Genomic DNA, 17,701 nt, shown 5'->3' with positions numbered 1-17,701 from the left:
GAATGCCAATCGGTTTCAAACGGCTGTTTCAAAGGAGGAATGAGATAAACGGGGGCATCATCATTAGTCTAAATTCGCTGGATAATTTGGTACCGAACCTGTGTGTAAAAGAAGAGCTTTTCCATGCCGCCTTTTGTTGGGTGGCGAGAAGGAAAAAAGAAAAAAAGTACACCCCTTTGCTTCAGACAGACCGCATGCTCTTGCTAGTTGAGTTGCTACGAGTAACGGAAACATGAGAAGGCCCAGGACTGCTGTTGCTGCCGAGCGAACTTCGCCGTTCCCCTCGCCTTCGAGCTTCTCCCACCACAATCCGCCGACCTGTCCCAGCCATTCCACTACCACTACCACGAGAATCATCGATAGATCCACGGCGACGCCTCTGAATTCAAAACGTATGTCTAACGTTAGGATCACGCCGGCTCAGAAGAGAAAAAATATAAAAAATAAAAAGCAGATATCAAAAAAAAAGAAAGGTAAAAAGTATCTCTAAAAGAAGGATAAAAAAGTGAAAGGGGCAACGGGGAAATTTTTACAATACAACCAGTGCACAAGAAAAAGAAGCGAAGAGAACAATGCAGGAGAGCGAAGCAAGGCAAGGTACGTGGGTTCCGTTCCATGCTTAATCAACGCGTGAGGCACTAACCGAGTTTTGACCCTCTCTCCGCCGTTCCTTGCTGGCAGTGGTGTCGTCTTGCAGTTTAAGCGCGTTTAATCGCTGCTGGTTGTCTTGGGTTAATGGATCTAGACCGTCATTTGAGCCGGCTGCATCAGAAGACTTGGAGCCTTCTGCTGGTGGAAGTTCAACTTTCTCTCGCTTGGCCTTTGCCATTTCAGCCAGTCGATCCCATTTGTCCTGCCGGCTCTTTTCTCGTGCCTCAGCAGAATTTTGGTACTCTCGGTAGTCGTGAGAGCAGTCATCAAATAGCTGTGGGTTGATTTCCATGAACATTTTCATAGCGGTGTACACCATGCTATGGATTGTTCTGTAGACGACAGCGTCAGCACAAGTATTATATTAGAATGGTATCGCACCCGACATACCTGTTCCAGTGACCTTGAGAATTCTCATAAAGAGGTGCAAACATGATCGGGAGAATGACCTCCACATTATCACCGACCAAGTTACAGAAGTACTCATTATTCCAAAAGTAGAGCGCTCGTTCCGCAACCTGAAACACCATTAGCACAAGCCTATTATTTTAACTGCAGCGATAGTAACATACTTGAAAATGAGGACTGGCGACTGATTTGGCAAGCTGGTGGAACAGAGGCTCTTGAACCTTCACGAACTCAGCCGGTTCCATAACCTCAAAGATATCTTCGACCTCATTTAAGTACATGACTTCTTTCGTACTGTTCACTTTAGGCCAGTAGCGAAGGAGGCCAAGAACAACCTGGGAGCCAACATATTAGTATTAAATACTGAGTAGAGGAGAAGAAGAAATGAAGTATACCTCTTCTGTCAAGGCGGCATCCTTCTCTAGGAACTGCACAATACAGTATGCCAGTTGTGGATGGTACATGCTTAGACTCTTAACTTTATGCATTGGCAATAAAACGCGCGTCAAGAATAGCTTGTGCTCCTCCTTGAGTGGCAACGCAAAGCCATTGATAATCGAGCCAAGAATCTCCAGCAACTCAGCAATACCGTTAAATCGTTCAGTTTCATAGATAAATTGGAAGAAAACGTTATTGATTGAACGTCGGATATATGAGCGTAGATTCAAGAATTTTCCGTATATGCGATGCAATGTCGTCTTCAAAAAGTCACGCTCTCTGGGATCTTCAGAATCAAATAGTTCAAGTAGCTAGAAGAGGAATTAGTTCTGTAACGACTGTACGCCATGGCATGGGGAGGAAATCTTACCTGCAAAACAAATTGGTGGTCGATATATGCTTTGGCGATGTTGGTGCTGAAATCTTGACTCTCAATGAATCTGAGGAAGAATTCATAGACAACCTGAATGTGAGGCCATGCTACCTCTAGCACAGGCTCGTCTTCTTCCGGGTCGAATGCATCTCCTTGAGGGTTAACCGGAGGGGGGATCGGTCGGAACAGGTTTTTACTGAACATTTCCACCACCTTGGGGTACATAGGTTCTGTGATGACCGACCGATTGTTGGCAACATAGTCGAGCAGCTCATGGAGAGCAAGTCGTTTGATTTCTTTAGATTTCATATCTCCCGTTGCATCGTTGAAATCAAAAATAATGTTGCACTGGTCGATTTTCTGCATGAACAAGTCTTGTCGCCGGTTTGGTGGTACTTCATGAAACCCAGGAAGTTTCTCTAGTTCCCTCTGGCGTTGGTCTGAGATATCAAAGCGTGACGAATGCTGTCTCCGTGGAGGCCTAGGTCCTCCGGTGATATCTTTGGGGGTCTGTAATCTGTCAATAAGGTGCGGCTTTTGCCCTATCTTTGGTGGCTGTAGGTCGCCCGGCATTGTTTCTGCAGCTCCGGGAGGAGGAATGTGCTATGAGACAGCAATAGTTAGCTACAGGAACAAGTGAATAAAACTGGACTCCGAAGACGCTTATGAGGAACTTGAAAGGATCAGTCCATCGGAGAAGAGTCAACATACCGGTGCACTAGGGCTAATAACCACGCTTGGGGCCATGGGAACCCCCTGCCGAGTAGGCGTACCAGGTCCATTGCTCGACGTCTGCCCTCCTATGTGTTGCTGCTGTGGGATGTAGTGCTGTTGGCTAGGCGCGCCACTAGGTAGAACGGGAGCATTGTGGTGCAAGGTGATTCCGGCGGCGGCTCCATTGTCCGGAGAGCTGGTGGGTTTCGACTTTGTCTCATTGACGGCGGTTGTGGACGACGTAGGAGTACCGTGGTTCGAGCCTGCCGGTGATAACGTTTGCCCTGGTTGACCAAGATTCGCGGAGGCCCCAGGAGACAACGTACCAGAAGAAGAGGAGTCCTTCTTTTTCGACGACTTATTCGAGTCCTTCGCGCGGGACAGCTGCTCGTGCTAACATCATCAGCTTCTATCCCTCGCATTGTACGAAAATTCCAAGCCCCCCTGAACAGAGCAGGCGGGTGTGTGTAGTCTCGTCAGAGGGTGGTATGCCGTTGACACGCAACTTACAACTCTCTGCCTGAAGCCCTTCATATTTGCTCACAAACAAGTATAATCCCGCCGCATCAACAAAATATAACGTTGGCCCCGTGCCCAACCACCACGAATCTTACCCCTGTTTAGGAAGGGTATGGGGGGAAATCGATGGGTAGCCGAGGACGGTGGATAGGTAGAGAGGTGAACGGCGGGTGGTCAACTATTGTTTTTTATATGGCTGATTAGCGACCTGACTGATTCCAAGCATATAATACCTGTAAATTAATTGTGTTCCAGCGAGAAGATGCAGCGTCGGATCCGAAAGCATTGGGCGAGGTAGACAGATTGAGGTTGCAGGGCACGGGCTGGATGGGGGAGCGCAGGGCCAAAACAACATCCCGTCCACCAAAGAGAATGAGACGCAAGGGGAGAGCAGGAAGAAGAGCAGCGTTGCACGACCTACCTGGAGCCTTTCGGAGCCAGCAGTAGCAGACCTGACAGTCGTATTCACACGCGTCTATTGAAGCCTTTTGCCCCTTTTCTGTTGCTTCCTTGGTGTGTTTTTGGCAGCGCGAGCGTTGTCCAAACTTCCAGAAGGGCGGGGGGCGTTGTTCGGGGCCCAGCGAAAGTAGCTAACCAGCGATTGGGCAAGGAGGAGTGAATCTCGTTGCCGGAGGGAGTGAAGGCAGTGCTTAAGCAGCAGGCGACAGAGGCACGACGGGCGCGAGGTCAGCGTAGTTTGAGCCTTGAAGCAGCCATTCAGTCTCGTCTTTTCTCGTTGACAGGCCAGAGAGTTGACGCTCTTCGCATCTCGAAACGGCGCCGGGGGGGTGGTTTGAAGGTGTCACGTGAGCGTTGCAGCACGAAGTTGAAAGATGGCCAGCAAAGACGATAAAAGGCGAAGATAGGCAAGCAGACAGAGAGGAGACGCTGAATATGTACAGCGGGCAGGTCAGTTGAGACGGTGAAAAGTGGATGCTGAGACACTGATCATGGGCAAACTGCATCAAACGAGAGCAACTACACGGCCAGCCGTCTGAGCAGGACCCAATATCAAAGGACCAACTATAACTAGTTACCCAGTGCCAGGAGCTCCCTGCCGCATTAACTAACTAACAAGCAACCAACAAGGGGCTATACGATCAATAAAGGATCCTGTCTCTCTGCTTTATACGACTGAAAAAAAAGCAACACCAAGCGGGCTTGCAATTGATACCCAAATGTCTCATGAACACGCTGGTGGCGAGCGTACTGCTCCGTGGTATGTAGTGCCGCCACAGGACGTTGTCAGCGTAGAACACCCATGTGTTGTAAGAAACATTGATAAAGCCATTGATACCCTCCAAGGCCATGCAGCAATATCAGAGGTAGGCCGACCAAACATTTACTGCTGCCTATTTTCCTGCTAATTTTTCCCGTTAGATGCTTGATGCGTCAAATCGAGACTCACCTTTGACTCTCATGTTGAACCCGGAAGATGTCATGAGCAGGCCAATAAGATCTACAAGCAAGCAGACAAACAATATTCTTCTTAAGGTTACTGTGCTCAGGAGAACTGGGCGAAGGCGGAAGCGAGGTTCTCAGGACCCGTTCGTTGATAGTCATGAGGATGGGGAGGTGACGCCTCTTAGCCTGCTAGATGCTCGAGGTCTTCTTCAGCGTCTACGGGAAGATGCCGGGTGCTACCAAGTAGATGTTGTTGGCCAGGTTAATCGAACTCATGTTTTTAGAGGTGTGTTATGTCCACGAATTTTTCTTGTTGCAGCTTCAGCCTAATGACTGGATGTAGGACTGCCCGATTTTGCATACTCAACGACAAGCAGCCCGTTTATACAAAAATTCCGAGAGACGATATTACCATTTGAGTGTAAGTTATGAGTGCGTTCAGTTCGATAAATCGTAGTGTCTGCTGACCCTGTCTTGGAGACGAAAAACTAAAAAAGTTTGAATTTGACCTTTCAAAAGGGGCTACATCCAACGTCGACATCATCCCACCCCCAGCCCTAAGTAACAACGACGTAGCCTTCCAATATCTGTAAGCAGACTCCATTACGTCATAATAAGACCCCAAAACATGTTCTAACAAGTCCATAGCTACCGACAAAACCCAACAGTGAAGCGTTCGATTGACCCATCTGGCCAAGTAACAACTGCCAACACCCAACGAATAGTAAAGATACCCACTCACCTTGTGTCTTACGACATATCGGCGGTGCCAACGGAACCACAACCAAACTGTCCACCACTGTCAGATCAGGATCCGACTGTCCACGACACTGTGGCTGCCTTGCGTGCACTCTTTAATGAAAGACCAGCTTGGACTCGTCGTGCTCTTCGTAACAAACTGCCCACGCCTGAAAGAAAATATGCCCTTCGTATCGCCATTCCATATGTCGGCTACCTCTTCCGCTCGGGACCCTGGCGAGATGGCATATTCAAATTCGGCTTTGATCCCCGAATCTCGCCTGATTACAGAATCTACCAAACGCTCATGTTCCGCCTTTTCCCAGTCTCAACGGAGACGGAGGGGCGAGAGCAGGAAAATGACTCAAACGCGCAATTCACAACTACCACCACCCCTCTGTCGGGAAGACGACATACTCTTCCTCGCCTATCATTTGAAAACAACACTGACCCTACACTCGCTAGATCGCATATCTGGACTGGCGAACCACCACTCTCCAAAGACGGAAAGACATGGATGATAGTTGATATTGAGGATCCAATACTTGCCCGGCTACTAGATCCTTCATCTCCTGACGCTCATCCGCCTAGGGAAAAGTGTGATATTTACTCCTGTGGATGGTACGGTAACGTTACACTCTCAATAGTTCGCACGATAATGCGTATGAAGATGACTATGATGATGGAGGGCCGAACAGACTGGCCTTCAGAGCAGGAGTTATTGCCTCTGCTGAGTCTGCCGAGCCATGTAGATTCAGAGGAGGATCTGAATAAGCTAACTCTGGCTAAGGATGGGCTGGGACCCGTGCCATCTCATTTACTCACAGAGATTCGAGCAGTGGCTCGCAACGTGCCGTGGAAAATGGACAAGATGAGAGAGAGATTTAGGGGAGCTGCTGGGCCCTTCGGGAGGGGTGAAAAAAGAGTTAGATGGGATGATCAGCCGGACGAGGATGAAGATGATAGGGGGGGCGAGGAGCAGGAGCAAGATCGGGACGATGATGAAGACGATGACGACGAAGTAATGGGAGGTTACGATGAAGCGGAAGATGTCGATATCGCATTCCAAAAGGAGTAGTAATGCCTCCGTCTATACCAAGCACGTTTAGGTAGGAGCCATGACTCGTTTTTATATTGAACGATACAAACATCAAAGCACGGGTAGTAATTACACGGAGAGTTCAAACATATTACGCAGTGGCAACAAACCGTTGCAAAGTCAAAAAAAAAAAAAAAAAAAAAAAAAAAAGCACAACAAACTCTCAAGGGCAGCTTTCATAAATTAACATTTCACACACATTGCGTCGTTCACACTTTCAGCTCTTGTCCTCGTAAATCATGGCCATCGTGTTGCTACGGGTTAACTTTGGCGCAGACGCTGCGTAAACAGACATGGACATTCAACATCACGGTCATTGCGGTAATTCAAGCAAGCAATGGGCAGCAGGTAAGCAGGCAGGCGAGCAGGCAAGCAAGCAAAACTAAAGTAGTCGATGGCAAATCAAGCAAACAGGCGCAGAACTGAGGTGAGCAATTGATTAGGGGTGGGATAGCGGGAGCTAAGCTTGGAATAGGGATACTGTAATCAAACAATCAAATGAGTGACGTGGTAGGAAAGAAGAAAAAATAAACCAGGAACTCCTTAGGAAATAAAGATACCCATAACACCGAAAGAGAATATACCCATTTTGAAAGAAAATAAAAGAGAAAAAAGATACCACCGTCCCAGAACACCCGGAAAGGAAATAGAGATAAAATAAGGGAGGCAAACCAGTCATCAAAAATGTCAATCATCCTGAGGTATCGAGGCTATTAGGATGACAATGGGGCAGAGGGCTCAGCGGGCTCATCGGACCCCTTGGTGGTAGTGGAGGCCTCCTCGGTCGTAGTGGAACCCTCGCAAGTTTTTATTTCGGTGGCTGGGGTGTCCTCCTTGGGTTGCTCCTCGGGTTGAACCTTTGGAGCCGTGCGGCCGAGTAGACTCGCGATCTCTGTCTTGGAGAGGGATTTCGATTGAACAGATGCCTTAGACTGCTTCTCTGGGGTGGCATCCGATGCCTTTTCAACAGTAACAGTAGTAGGGTTCTGTTCAGTGGATGTGTCGTCCTCGTCCTCTGGGATAATGACAACACTGTTAATATCTTCACCTTCAGGGATGAAGGCCTTTACATCGAGTTCACCCAAAGGCGAACGAGGTTCATCTCCCATCTCTACATTCCTAGCAGAAGTGGTCGATGTATGTTGGGCGGTAGCAGGTCCATTGCTTCCATCACTAAGAGGTTGCGAAGGAGGAATGTTCTCCTTTCCTCTGGTTTCGCGTGCCTGCTTCTCCTCGTCGTCACTGATGTCAAGAACACAAGTCGAGTGTTGCATCAAGTTTGCCATCTCGTCTTGTTCGGTGTCGGCGTGTATTTCAAAGTCCCATGCTTTTGGACGTCTAGCCTTTGGCGTGGTTGATGAGGTCGACTCGACAACTGGACGGGAGACGGTGAAGGTGCCATTGAGAGCGTCAGCAATGGAGAAAGGCACGCGAGTCATGCTACGCTTGTTGGTAGTGGGAGGGTCAACGCGGCAGAAGCCAAGGCTACGACGGCCAAAGGCCTTGACGCTCTTTGCCTTTGACTTTGGAGACCGGCCAGCTGGTGCTCTGAGAGGAGCAGAGAGAGAAGACTGGCCACGAATTGGGCGCGCAGGCGTGATGAATTCCGAGCTGCTGCTTCGCGCCTTTGCAGGCGTCTTCACAGGTAAGGCTGGCTTGGTGAAGACGTGGATGCTATCAGTGGTATCTTGGTGCACCTGAATGCCGCCTTTGTTGCGCTTGGATGGAGAGCCCATGAGAAGAGGGTCGATGTTCTCAGCATCTGAAGTGTCTAACACGTCCAGTCGACGCTTCAACGAGTTTGCAGTCGCGCCTGGCTAATGGTAAGTCCCGCTTATCTTGATACTGCCTTGAGGAAGTAAGAAGTTTTCTCATACCATTCTGCTGGTTCTTGATGCTGTTGGCAGTACGTAGTCTGGCCTCACCCAGAACCGCAAAGGGCTGCCTCGCAGGAGACATTGGGTAGGATACTGCGGCCATATCTTCGATAGCTGCTGAGATATCCTCCTGAGCACGTATATATGCGTATATATGTCTGTATATATATGTATGAGACGTATGTATATTGAAGCAAGGGACGAGGGTTCTCAAGACGTCGTCACCACGGAGCTTGGTGAGATGAAGATGTCTGGCGAGGGAGAGAGGCGCCGCAAGCAATATAGAGGATGCCCGATCACTAATAGGCAGCCCGGCCGACCGCGACCTATATTTCAGCGACGCGGGACCCTGGCGATGGTACGTTTCAATAGGAGGACAAGACTAAGACCCCTCGTCGCGACCCGAGGCGGTTCAGCAGCAGATTTGGATGGCGCAGCGAGGGCGGACGAAGGGAGGAGAACCAGGCCCCAGCACGTCTATCGTCATACAGGAGGGTCCAGGGGTCGATCTCAGCCAGTCGATACGTGCCGCTACGTGTAGTCCGTGACGATGCGGGCGGCAAAGCAGGAGAATGCGAGATGCTGATGGCTGGCAGATGGAGATGTCTTGACGGTGATACGACGGGCCAGCGAGAAAGTCGGAAGATTTTGTGGCGTCTATGCAGGTCGCAGCCACGAAGGCCCAATTGGGTTATAGTGGTTTTTCGCGACGCGACGCGACGTGCAGCTGGCGATGCGACGGGGATGAAGAGGACGACGACGATGAAGATAATGAAGACGAAGATAAAGATGAAGAGGATGAAGAGGAGAAGATGAGAAGATAATAGTGCTAGCGGCGACTTTCTATCTTCGTCGCTTTGCTCTGGCCTGAGCTATGGTGGGCGGCGGTTACAATACTCAGGGGAACGACGCGTAGAGACCCCTAGACTGTCGCGACGTGAACTAATTAATCAATTACCTGTTCGCGAGACAGGGAGGGCAAGGGGCAGGCAGATTTTGATCCCGCTGCTGTCACCGTCGTACATCTAGCAGGGCTCGTGCATATATATTCAATAACTCGGCTAAGGAGCATGCAGGTACATAACCAACTCGTTGACGGACAGATGCAAGTTCTAGCATACACCAACTCGTTGACCGGATATTAGTACCACTGAGACACCTCCATAGACAGATGGCCAGCAGGCACATCCTGTTCAAGCTACCGTTGATGCCCTGATATGGTCCGACCTGGAATGTCTAGGCGTACTACTCCGTACAGCAGATTCACAACCGAGCCTCAGAGAGGCCAATGCCATGCCAGCTCCAGATGTTCAACCCAATCTTAGTACCAGACTCGATCTGCAGACCGGCGTGTAGTGTTTCCTGATACCTCTCCCCCTTAGGCCAGATATTCTCCCAGAACACCGCATTCCCGCTAATTGGCTTGAATGTAATACCCGTCCTCGCTTCCCCAGACTCGTCAAGGTCACACTCAATGAATACACACCACCCCGGGTCCTCCTCGGGCGTCCGTAGGTTGGGGAGATGGGTGCCGCCACCAGTACAGTTTGAATGGAGGAATATATTGAAGGTCGATACCCTGTTTCCATTCGATCCTTTACCGAAAGAGTCATAGTGGTATTTGGAAATTCCATCCGTCTTATAGCGTTGCACCTGGAGCTTTTCAATACTGATGTACGGTGACCAACCTTGGAAAGCGAGAGCACGCCTTCCAACGCATTCGACGGCGCTCACACCTTCAGGATATGCGACCTCAGAAAGTCTTTCTTGTACGTTTATACCCGTATCTACCCCGTTGTAAACACCTGAGGGCGCATAATTGTCTTCACTAAACCGTCGACATTGGCAAGTCAGTATCGCGTCGGTATTTTTTTAAGGATATGCTTCATGAGCCTACCTTATATGACTAAATAATAATATAGTTACCTTGCTTTCAAAAGGTGGTCGATCTCATTGGAAACAAAGGAAGATATATAAGTAACAAGTGGCTCTCGACTTATGATGTAAGCATTAAAAACATGGGCAGGGCAGCTCGTTGACTCATCCAGACGAAAAAACGGTATATCTACGACACCGTCTTCAGACCTGGTTAGATACATTCATTGCGGGTTTGAGATAGAGAGACTACTGACCGGAAGCCTTTGAAACCCCAATTAGCAGTAGCAGCGGAACTACGAGAATCTTGGCCTGAAACATTGTGAATATAACAACACTGGGAGTAAGCCTTCTTATCCCATAGGCTTAGCCATGGAGTTTTAAGCTCAAGCTATATATATACTATGCCCACAATTGAACCGAATTCTCGTCAACGTTCTAGCCTTTTGAGGGCAGGTCGACGTATGGTTCAGAACTCGATTTACTTGTTAACATTTTTGTCTGAGTCTTCGGTCTTCGGTTATCTGCTGCACGGCGATCATTGATCTGCTCCCAGCAGTTGATCTCAGCTTTCTGGGAAGCTCAAAAACTGGGCGAATACATGAAGTCAAGCCACAGAAAGCAAATGCTAGTCGCTCGAGTGGCTTATAGCAATACTATCATGTTTATCTCGAAAGCAGTAACGGAGCAGGCGACAATCTTATGATAACATCAGGCGAGATTTAACTCGGTGCAGGGCATTAGCTATGCGTTAATTCAAGAGCAAGACAAACATATGTCCTGCTATCGATGCTCGCCAAGGGCCATTTTATAAGTGGGGTTTTTTGCAGCGCCTCATGTGTGATATCAGAGTACACGTGCGGCAAACATCACTGTCTAGATTCTTCTCCTCAGTCCGAGCTGGATATGCTATATATGATAAACACGGAGGTTATACTCCTGTCCAAGTTGCACATTTACAGTCATCGATTATATTTGTCAACAGCGTTGTTTTTGTATTGGGTGAGTTTTGGACGTCGAAACAAACTTCCGTGCTAGAGCTAAAAAGGCACGGGCCCCATAGTATATCTCGAAAGCCTAATCTAATTGGACTTAAGCATATCACGTGATATGACTCGGCAAACCCTGATTTTCACCTCCGATGGACAACAAATTTACAGTTTTATGGACAAATATAGTATTGTTCTACAATTCTCGAACATTTTGGTTCCAGCTGGGTGGCATGGCAGAAGGGTTTGAAATTTGCTTGCACTCAAACATTGACTAGCCTAACTAACGACATCAAACTAGAGCAAGGTGAAGATGGCGTCCTCCGCATATACCATGAGATTTGGCTACCTTGAAAGCCTAGTGATATCATTCGAGTGTTCCACATGATATATGCTCTCTGAGGACTTAGCATTTGAGCTGACTCGTGCAGAAGCCACCAGGTGGTGCGCATCCCTTGGGACTTCCATCAGCTTTGACCACTGGCTCGGAACCAGGGAACAGGTTGCTGCAGGCTTGCTGGCCCTTTGGATACTGGATTGCTAGAAGAGGCATGCTGGAGCTGGTGGGCGGGCTGGTGGCGGTGGGCAGACCGGTGCTGCTGGGCAAGGGGGGCAGTTCTGTGCCGGAGCAGGAGCAGAGGGAGGTGGAGGTGGTCTGGGGATCGGGGATGTTCAAAGGAATCCACAGTTGGGCGTTGGCAGTGCCCATAAGAGCAAGAGAAAAGGAGAGAAGCGCGATGAGCTGCATTTTCACTCAATGAGAGAATACTATGGGAATGAGTGGTTAGCCTGACAAGCCCCGAACTGAGCCAGGTTGGCAGGATAAAGACTCACCTTCACAAGTGATAAGCAATAGGTACTAATAGTTGGAGTTGGTCAATGGTGTTCCTTTTGATGAGGAGAATGATGGCGAAAGATTGAATCGTACCCACGGGATAGGCCTTTATATACCTCACCATGAGCTTGCTAATTCTCAAGGCTCACCACCTCACCGTTAACTGAAGACAAGGAAACCAGCTTCTGATTTTTGGGAATCTTCCACTTGACCTCTCGAACAACAATGAGATCTGCATTTACCTTTTGGGGATACTAGGCTAGGTCTAAGTACCAGGTATCTCAAATTTGTGTTGCTCTCCTTAATCTTCAACAAGCTCAGACTTTAATTTCCCTCGCGCAGAGGAAGAAGATACCAAGTTTCAGCAAAGGTGTTCATATTATTGTGAACACAATTTAGAGCAACCAATAATGTCTTTACAAGGCTCGAGTAACCTGACATTATCTGCTTGATATCCCAAGCCCAATTCTGAGACACAAAATTCTCTTAAGGGCTCGACCAGCCGGGTCTACATTTCTAGCCACCCAGGATCTTATATCCTCAGCAACGCCATTGTCTTAATTCACAGTCACAGGGACTAAACAGCGGCATCATCAGCTGTTATAATCTTGTTGGAGAACATCTTAAGTCAAACTAGGCATTAGATATCCGGGATGATCGAGAACAATCACATACTGCTACATACGTGGCGTAAATCTGAAATTTGGATCTCAACCCTTCTCCGTGGCTATTATTCAAGGTTATGGAGTACAATTTCTTGGAAATATGTTCATGACGGCTATATAAGGGTCGATGGATATCCTGAGTCAGACCGAAGAAGCACACGCCTGCACTTGTTGATTACAGCCATTTTATACACTCCCAGGCCCCTTTATCCTAGTTACGATGATTCATTTGAATGCGGTGGTCGTCAATGGCGTTTGCGTCCTTTGAACTCTCCTTAGCTTTTACGGGGTTTTTGTCCAGGGTAGCCCTCGGGATACCCTCGGCTAAGGATCACAAGGGTCCCAAGGGTCTCAGCCTGCCCCTGCCCCTCAAGCACAGGTTGCCAATGACCCCTGGTCTACTCCATGTGGAAGCGGCGGCAGTGGTGGCAGCGGAGGAAGCGGAGGAAGTGCCCCTCCAGCCACTGATCCATGGGCTACGCTCGGCGGCAGCGGAGGGGCAGGAAGCACCCCCAATACTGGAACCGGAAACCCTTCGACTGGAGGAGGACCTTCGAACAACTAGCCCATCCAACAAAATGTCCAAATTGCAACCACTTCGAGCTGCAACTCCGATAGCGGAAAGGTCTATGAGGTCGCAGATGGTAGCTAGTTCAAGCTCCAGTGTGTTACTCACAACTAGTTCACCACCAACAAGAACAGAATCACCGCGTCAAGTTACCAGGATTGTGTTGATCAGTGCAGCTCCACCGATGGTTGTGAGGCTGTCACCTACGAGCACGCGAACGGCGCCTGTGACATTATGTAAGGCCCATACGATCCCAACTCTCAAAGTGTCCTTTGCCAGAACCATCACTTTGCCTATGTCATTGACCCACCAACTTATCCAGCCGCCATTGAGAAGAGGAACCTTTGCTCCGTTGAATGTCCCATAACCGACGGTATGATCTATACCACTGATCATGGCGAGGTCTACAAGATGTCTTGCGGCAAGAGACATGTTACTACCCCTATCGGCGGAGAGATTGTGAGCAGCCTGGAGCAGTGCATGGATACCTGCTCTTCCGTTCTCCAGTGCCACAGTGTCGACTACCACTCTCGAACCAAGAAGTGTTACCAGTCCAACCACCAAAGCGACCCAACCATCCAAGCTTCCGGATTCGCGAGTGAACACTCCCTTGGCTGTGCCAATACCTTCAATGGTGGCTGCGGCTGCTCTTCCAGAGCTTGCAACAGAAGATTACCACTTCCGCAGCATATACAGGTTGCTAGACGTCAAATCCATGCTCATGATGTATTTAAGCCAACATTTCTCCAGTTGTAGTCCCTATCGAAGCTTGGTGGCTCATATATCACGACCTGACTGAGTCAAGGACATAGTCAACATACCGAGTCTGATAGTCAAGTAATAACTATGTTACTTTATCCTTATCTACTGCTCTACATTCTTAGTAACTTTAACATTATACATGGCCACGACACTTTTCTATTAGTTTTTGAGATATCCATAATCTAATTGTTAAAGTGCCCTGCAGAGACGACTCTATATCCCAAGAGAACTTTATTTCAGTGCTTCATTTATATAAATCTAGATCTCGTCCCTGAATGGTATACTGTCCATCGCCCCAGACCGCTGGACGCATTGAGCGGAGGCCCTGGTACCACATCTAACAGCTTCCTCCGTCACACTTACATGCCTATCCTTCCATTCATCTGCTGTAAGAGCCGAGCAAGCCTTTCCAGCTATCCTCCTCTGTTCCCTCCACTGTGCAATCTGAACACAGTATCCGCCAACAAACGTATCACCCGCAGCCGTAGTATCAACAACCTTGTCCACCTTTGAGGCAGGAACTTCGTTGACAGACCTAAACCACTTGCTCGCATCCTGCTGAGCAACCTTACCGGGCTCGGCGGCGCTATACCATACCCCCTTGGCTCCGAGTGTGACAATCACATATCGCACCCCAAGGGCATGAAAGTGTACAGCAATTTCGTTCCTCCGTTCTTCTTGAGAGAGGCTACTATCTCGTAACTCCTTGGGTGCCATCAAATCACACTCCGTCTCGTTCATAATCAAATGGTCAACGGCTGCATATACATCGTCTGGTAGCCCGCCTTCAGGTGCGGGAGCAGGGTTGAATACAACTTCAACATCACTTTCTTGAAGTTTCCTCTTAGCGGCTACTCCTCCCAGAATACCAATAACCGTATCAATGGGGATTTCCGCCTGCAGGACAATGAGGTCTGGTAGGGGAGTCGACAGTGACTGCGAAATCACTTCATCCGTAGGTTTCATTCCAGAGTAGTTTGCATTGGGTGAAAACAGTATCCTATTCTCACCAGCAGCAGATGTGTCAACAATAATCACAGCTACACCTGTGTGTTCATCGTCTATCCTCCGTACTCTCTCTGTGCTAACTCCGGAGTTGGCGAGTGTAGGTTGTAGCAATGTACCGAAGTGTGCGTCTAACTGGCCGACTGCGCCGACCATCTCGACGTTGGCCAACACATCCGAGAGAGAAGAGGAGGAGGGGGAAGATCGGGATCGAGAAAGACGGCCACAGGCAACGGCTTGGTTGGCTCCTTTACCTCCTGGGCTTGTCGTAAAGGATGTTGCCGTCAGCGTCTCTCCAGGGCCGGGGAACCGGGGGGTCACAGAGACCATGTCCACGTTCAGCGAACCGATAACTCGAATCGACGGAGCCATGGTTTATGTGCGCTATGATAGCTGCATTCAATTGACCGGTCTGTTTCTGTTTGTCAGTGAAATATCTTCCACTCAGCGTATCGAGGTGGGGTCTCATATAAGTTTCGGCGAGCCAACGGGATAACTTTGCGATCCGCGCCGTCAAACTCTCCTGCCTGTATCAGATTGCCGAAGTCAAGGACACACGTCGGCGTTGAGATGTATAGGGTGATGTACCGTATGTATACCCAGGTCGACAGGCTGCTGCTGGGGTCCCTGTACTTGTTTCACTGCTGTCTGCCGCCAGAAACGCGCGCTTGGCCTACGTCAGGTGGCCTGCGGGAGCCTCATAGTTTACTATTATAGCATCTAGATCCATGCTCTATAGTTACCGACCGTCGGGAAAAGTTAGAGATGTTTAACTTGACCTGAGGACAACAGCCCAGGGGATTGGTATTGAGATGCCAGGTACTACCTATTCCATTAAATATAAGCTGCCAGGGAAGCAATACTAACTACAACATGATACAACGTGAATTTAAAAAAGGGTGCTTTGTACAAGGTCTGCCGCCCCGGCCGCCAGTGGTCGCTTTCACAAGGGTCGCGTGTCACGCCCGCTGAATATCAAAACCACCGGCAATCATAAACCGTCATCAGTCATCAGGAGTGAAAGAAAAGAATGATAAACGTCAATCCTCACAGTCTTGCTTTCTCTCGTTTATTAAAATTCATGGCCTTGTTGATAGCCAGGTCGCTGACCTTGACGGCCTCCTCGAACTCATACGACATCGCGTCTTCAAACGAAGGAGAGTTATAGGCTGCGTGATAACATGCCTTCCGGTCCGCATTTAAACACTCCTGGGGCACTGCTGCCAGAGCACGAGCCATCTTCATGGCTTCATGAAAGGCGTTTCCCTTCGGTACCACTTTGGCGGCCAGTCCTATGTGCAAGGCCTCAGTCGCGCCCACCGGCCGGCCAGTGAGAAGGATATCCAGTGCTCTGCCGAGGCCAATAATTTCCTGAAGTCGGACCGTGCCACCATCCAGCAAGGGTACGCCAAATCGTCGACTGAATATTCCAAAGATAGCGTCCTCTTCGACCACCCGGATATCAGCTAGCAAACTTAGTTCCATGCCTCCAGCAACAGCATGGCCTGAGATAGCGCAAATGACGGGCTTCTCGATCTGCATCCGTCCCGGCCCTAGCGGTGCTTCGTTTCTGCCCTTCACAGGCTTAAAGTGTGTGCGCGTGACGCTGTTGCTGCCGCTATTGCCACTACTATTGTGACTGCCACCGGCGTCAGGTTTGGAGGCCGTTTCCTCCTTGCTCTCCGTGGGTTTGTCCCATTTTCTGAGCTCGCTGAGATCAAAGCCAGAGCAAAATGTGCCGCCAATACCGTGGAAGACGCATATTTTCTGGCTGGAGTCCTTTTCAAAGTCTAGAAACGCTGCTCGTAATTTGGTGGCGGTTGGCGGATTGATGGCGTTCTTCCTGCCAGGTCTATTGATTCCGATGGTAGTGACGCCATCTGCCGTCTTCTCAACCACTATCGAGTCTGGCTCCAGGTCTGGGAGAGGCATCTCGGGCATATCTGATTATTATATAAATATTATTTTGATGATGGATTGTGCGACAAGTGATGGGCGTCTGGTCGAGAGGGAAATATTTGGCCAGAGAGGGCGCCTGAACAGAAGAGATCCTCTAACTATATATACAAAAAACGGCGCCGGAATGTGCCACCCGGGGCAAGCTAGACTGCCTGGCCCAATTTTTGGTCTTTTTCTTTTCATTTTTCTTTTTCCGCCCCCCCCCCCCCCCCCCCGCGACCATGGACCTTGAGAGACGCCAACCAAGTGATTTATGGACAATGGGACATTGCGCCAGTTTGAACCCTTGCATGGCCCGACTAGGTTAACTTCACAACCTAAGAGTTGCAGTACGCCTTTCTTTTTCTTCTAACTGCCTCTGCTCTGGCCTTTTCATGGTTTATTTTTCCTTTCTCAGGCCGAGGTTGATGTCGAGGTTGAGCTTTAGCTCGCTGGGCTACATCGTAAATCCTTCCAACCTTTGGTCATAAGGCCAAATTTTCCTCACGCAGCGGCCCTCTTCCATTCGACGTACCCCAATTTTCAGGTGCATAATGGTACAATTTGGATGGGGTCGACCCAGCTTCGCTGCCCACCTCCAAAAGACACAGACGGTCGAGAGTTACGACGGTCCCCGTCCTTCGACCGACGGGGAGAGGCATCCAGAGGCAAGGAGAGTCCGGAGTGAAGCAAACTACTCCGTGTTCACACCAGTTGATAACAGGGCCAAGTTATTAATAGTTATCCAGTTTCCAACAAATTGATCCTTGTTCCGCCATGCTTTTCGGCGTGAATAGTTTGCTGCTTTCCGGAAATAACGACAAAATTCAACACAGGCGGAGC

At 49.2% G+C, this 17,701-nt stretch overlaps 10 protein-coding genes across 10 annotated transcripts; 2 read left to right on the top strand and 8 right to left on the bottom strand.

The window, feature by feature from the left end:
• Positions 1-619: 619 nt before the first annotated feature.
• Positions 620-970, bottom strand: TERG_12124 (uncharacterized protein; the record flags this gene model as incomplete). Its single annotated transcript, XM_047751130.1, has 1 exon — positions 620-970. The coding sequence occupies one exon, from the start codon at positions 968-970 to the stop codon at positions 620-622; it is 351 nt and encodes a 116-aa protein (XP_047606219.1).
• A 40-nt stretch (positions 971-1,010) lies between these two features.
• On the bottom strand, positions 1,011-1,547 carry TERG_12123 (uncharacterized protein; the record flags this gene model as incomplete). The annotated part of the gene is made up of 3 exons (XM_003235155.2): positions 1,011-1,169; positions 1,224-1,394; positions 1,455-1,547. 3 exons carry the CDS (start codon positions 1,545-1,547, stop codon positions 1,011-1,013), a joined length of 423 nt encoding a protein of 140 aa, XP_003235203.2.
• A 212-nt stretch (positions 1,548-1,759) lies between these two features.
• Positions 1,760-2,443, bottom strand: TERG_12122 (serine/threonine-protein phosphatase 2A regulatory subunit gamma isoform; the record flags this gene model as incomplete). Its single annotated transcript, XM_047751129.1, has 1 exon — positions 1,760-2,443. The coding sequence occupies one exon, from the start codon at positions 2,441-2,443 to the stop codon at positions 1,760-1,762; it is 684 nt and encodes a 227-aa protein (XP_047606218.1).
• A 1,241-nt stretch (positions 2,444-3,684) lies between these two features.
• Positions 3,685-6,466, top strand: TERG_04256 (uncharacterized protein). The gene is made up of 2 exons (XM_047748225.1): positions 3,685-4,428; positions 4,484-6,466. The coding sequence occupies exon 2, from the start codon at positions 5,553-5,555 to the stop codon at positions 6,321-6,323; it is 771 nt and encodes a 256-aa protein (XP_047604202.1). The 5' UTR covers positions 3,685-4,428; positions 4,484-5,552; the 3' UTR covers positions 6,324-6,466.
• Positions 6,467-6,500: 34 nt separating this feature from the next.
• On the bottom strand, positions 6,501-8,324 carry TERG_04255 (uncharacterized protein; the record flags this gene model as incomplete). The annotated part of the gene is made up of 2 exons (XM_003235153.2): positions 6,501-8,157; positions 8,222-8,324. The coding sequence occupies 2 exons, from the start codon at positions 8,322-8,324 to the stop codon at positions 7,058-7,060; spliced, it is 1,203 nt and encodes a 400-aa protein (XP_003235201.1). The 3' UTR covers positions 6,501-7,057.
• An 873-nt stretch (positions 8,325-9,197) lies between these two features.
• TERG_04254 (uncharacterized protein) lies at positions 9,198-10,417 on the bottom strand (the record flags this gene model as incomplete). The annotated part of the gene is made up of 3 exons (XM_003235152.2): positions 9,198-10,049; positions 10,148-10,298; positions 10,354-10,417. The coding sequence occupies 3 exons, from the start codon at positions 10,415-10,417 to the stop codon at positions 9,485-9,487; spliced, it is 780 nt and encodes a 259-aa protein (XP_003235200.1). The 3' UTR covers positions 9,198-9,484.
• A 1,074-nt stretch (positions 10,418-11,491) lies between these two features.
• TERG_04253 (uncharacterized protein) lies at positions 11,492-11,833 on the bottom strand (the record flags this gene model as incomplete). Its single annotated transcript, XM_003235151.1, has 1 exon — positions 11,492-11,833. The coding sequence occupies one exon, from the start codon at positions 11,831-11,833 to the stop codon at positions 11,492-11,494; it is 342 nt and encodes a 113-aa protein (XP_003235199.1).
• Positions 11,834-12,833: 1,000 nt separating this feature from the next.
• Positions 12,834-13,909, top strand: TERG_04252 (uncharacterized protein; the record flags this gene model as incomplete). The annotated part of the gene is made up of 2 exons (XM_003235150.1): positions 12,834-13,389; positions 13,476-13,909. The coding sequence occupies 2 exons, from the start codon at positions 12,834-12,836 to the stop codon at positions 13,907-13,909; spliced, it is 990 nt and encodes a 329-aa protein (XP_003235198.1).
• A 264-nt stretch (positions 13,910-14,173) lies between these two features.
• TERG_04251 (ribokinase) lies at positions 14,174-15,292 on the bottom strand (the record flags this gene model as incomplete). Its single annotated transcript, XM_003235149.1, has 1 exon — positions 14,174-15,292. The coding sequence occupies one exon, from the start codon at positions 15,290-15,292 to the stop codon at positions 14,174-14,176; it is 1,119 nt and encodes a 372-aa protein (XP_003235197.1).
• A 251-nt stretch (positions 15,293-15,543) lies between these two features.
• TERG_04250 (uncharacterized protein) lies at positions 15,544-16,912 on the bottom strand. The gene has a single exon (XM_003235148.2). It carries the CDS (start codon positions 16,859-16,861, stop codon positions 15,968-15,970), a length of 894 nt encoding a protein of 297 aa, XP_003235196.1. The 5' UTR covers positions 16,862-16,912; the 3' UTR covers positions 15,544-15,967.
• Between the last annotated feature and the right edge of the window lie 789 nt (positions 16,913-17,701).

The sequence above is a fragment of the Trichophyton rubrum genome (genome assembly GCF_000151425.1).
Source record: "Trichophyton rubrum CBS 118892 genomic scaffold supercont2.4, whole genome shotgun sequence".
NCBI lineage: Eukaryota > Fungi > Ascomycota > Eurotiomycetes > Onygenales > Arthrodermataceae > Trichophyton > Trichophyton rubrum.
Note: the sequence above shows the minus strand (reverse complement) of the source record. Positions and strands in the feature narration are given on the sequence as shown.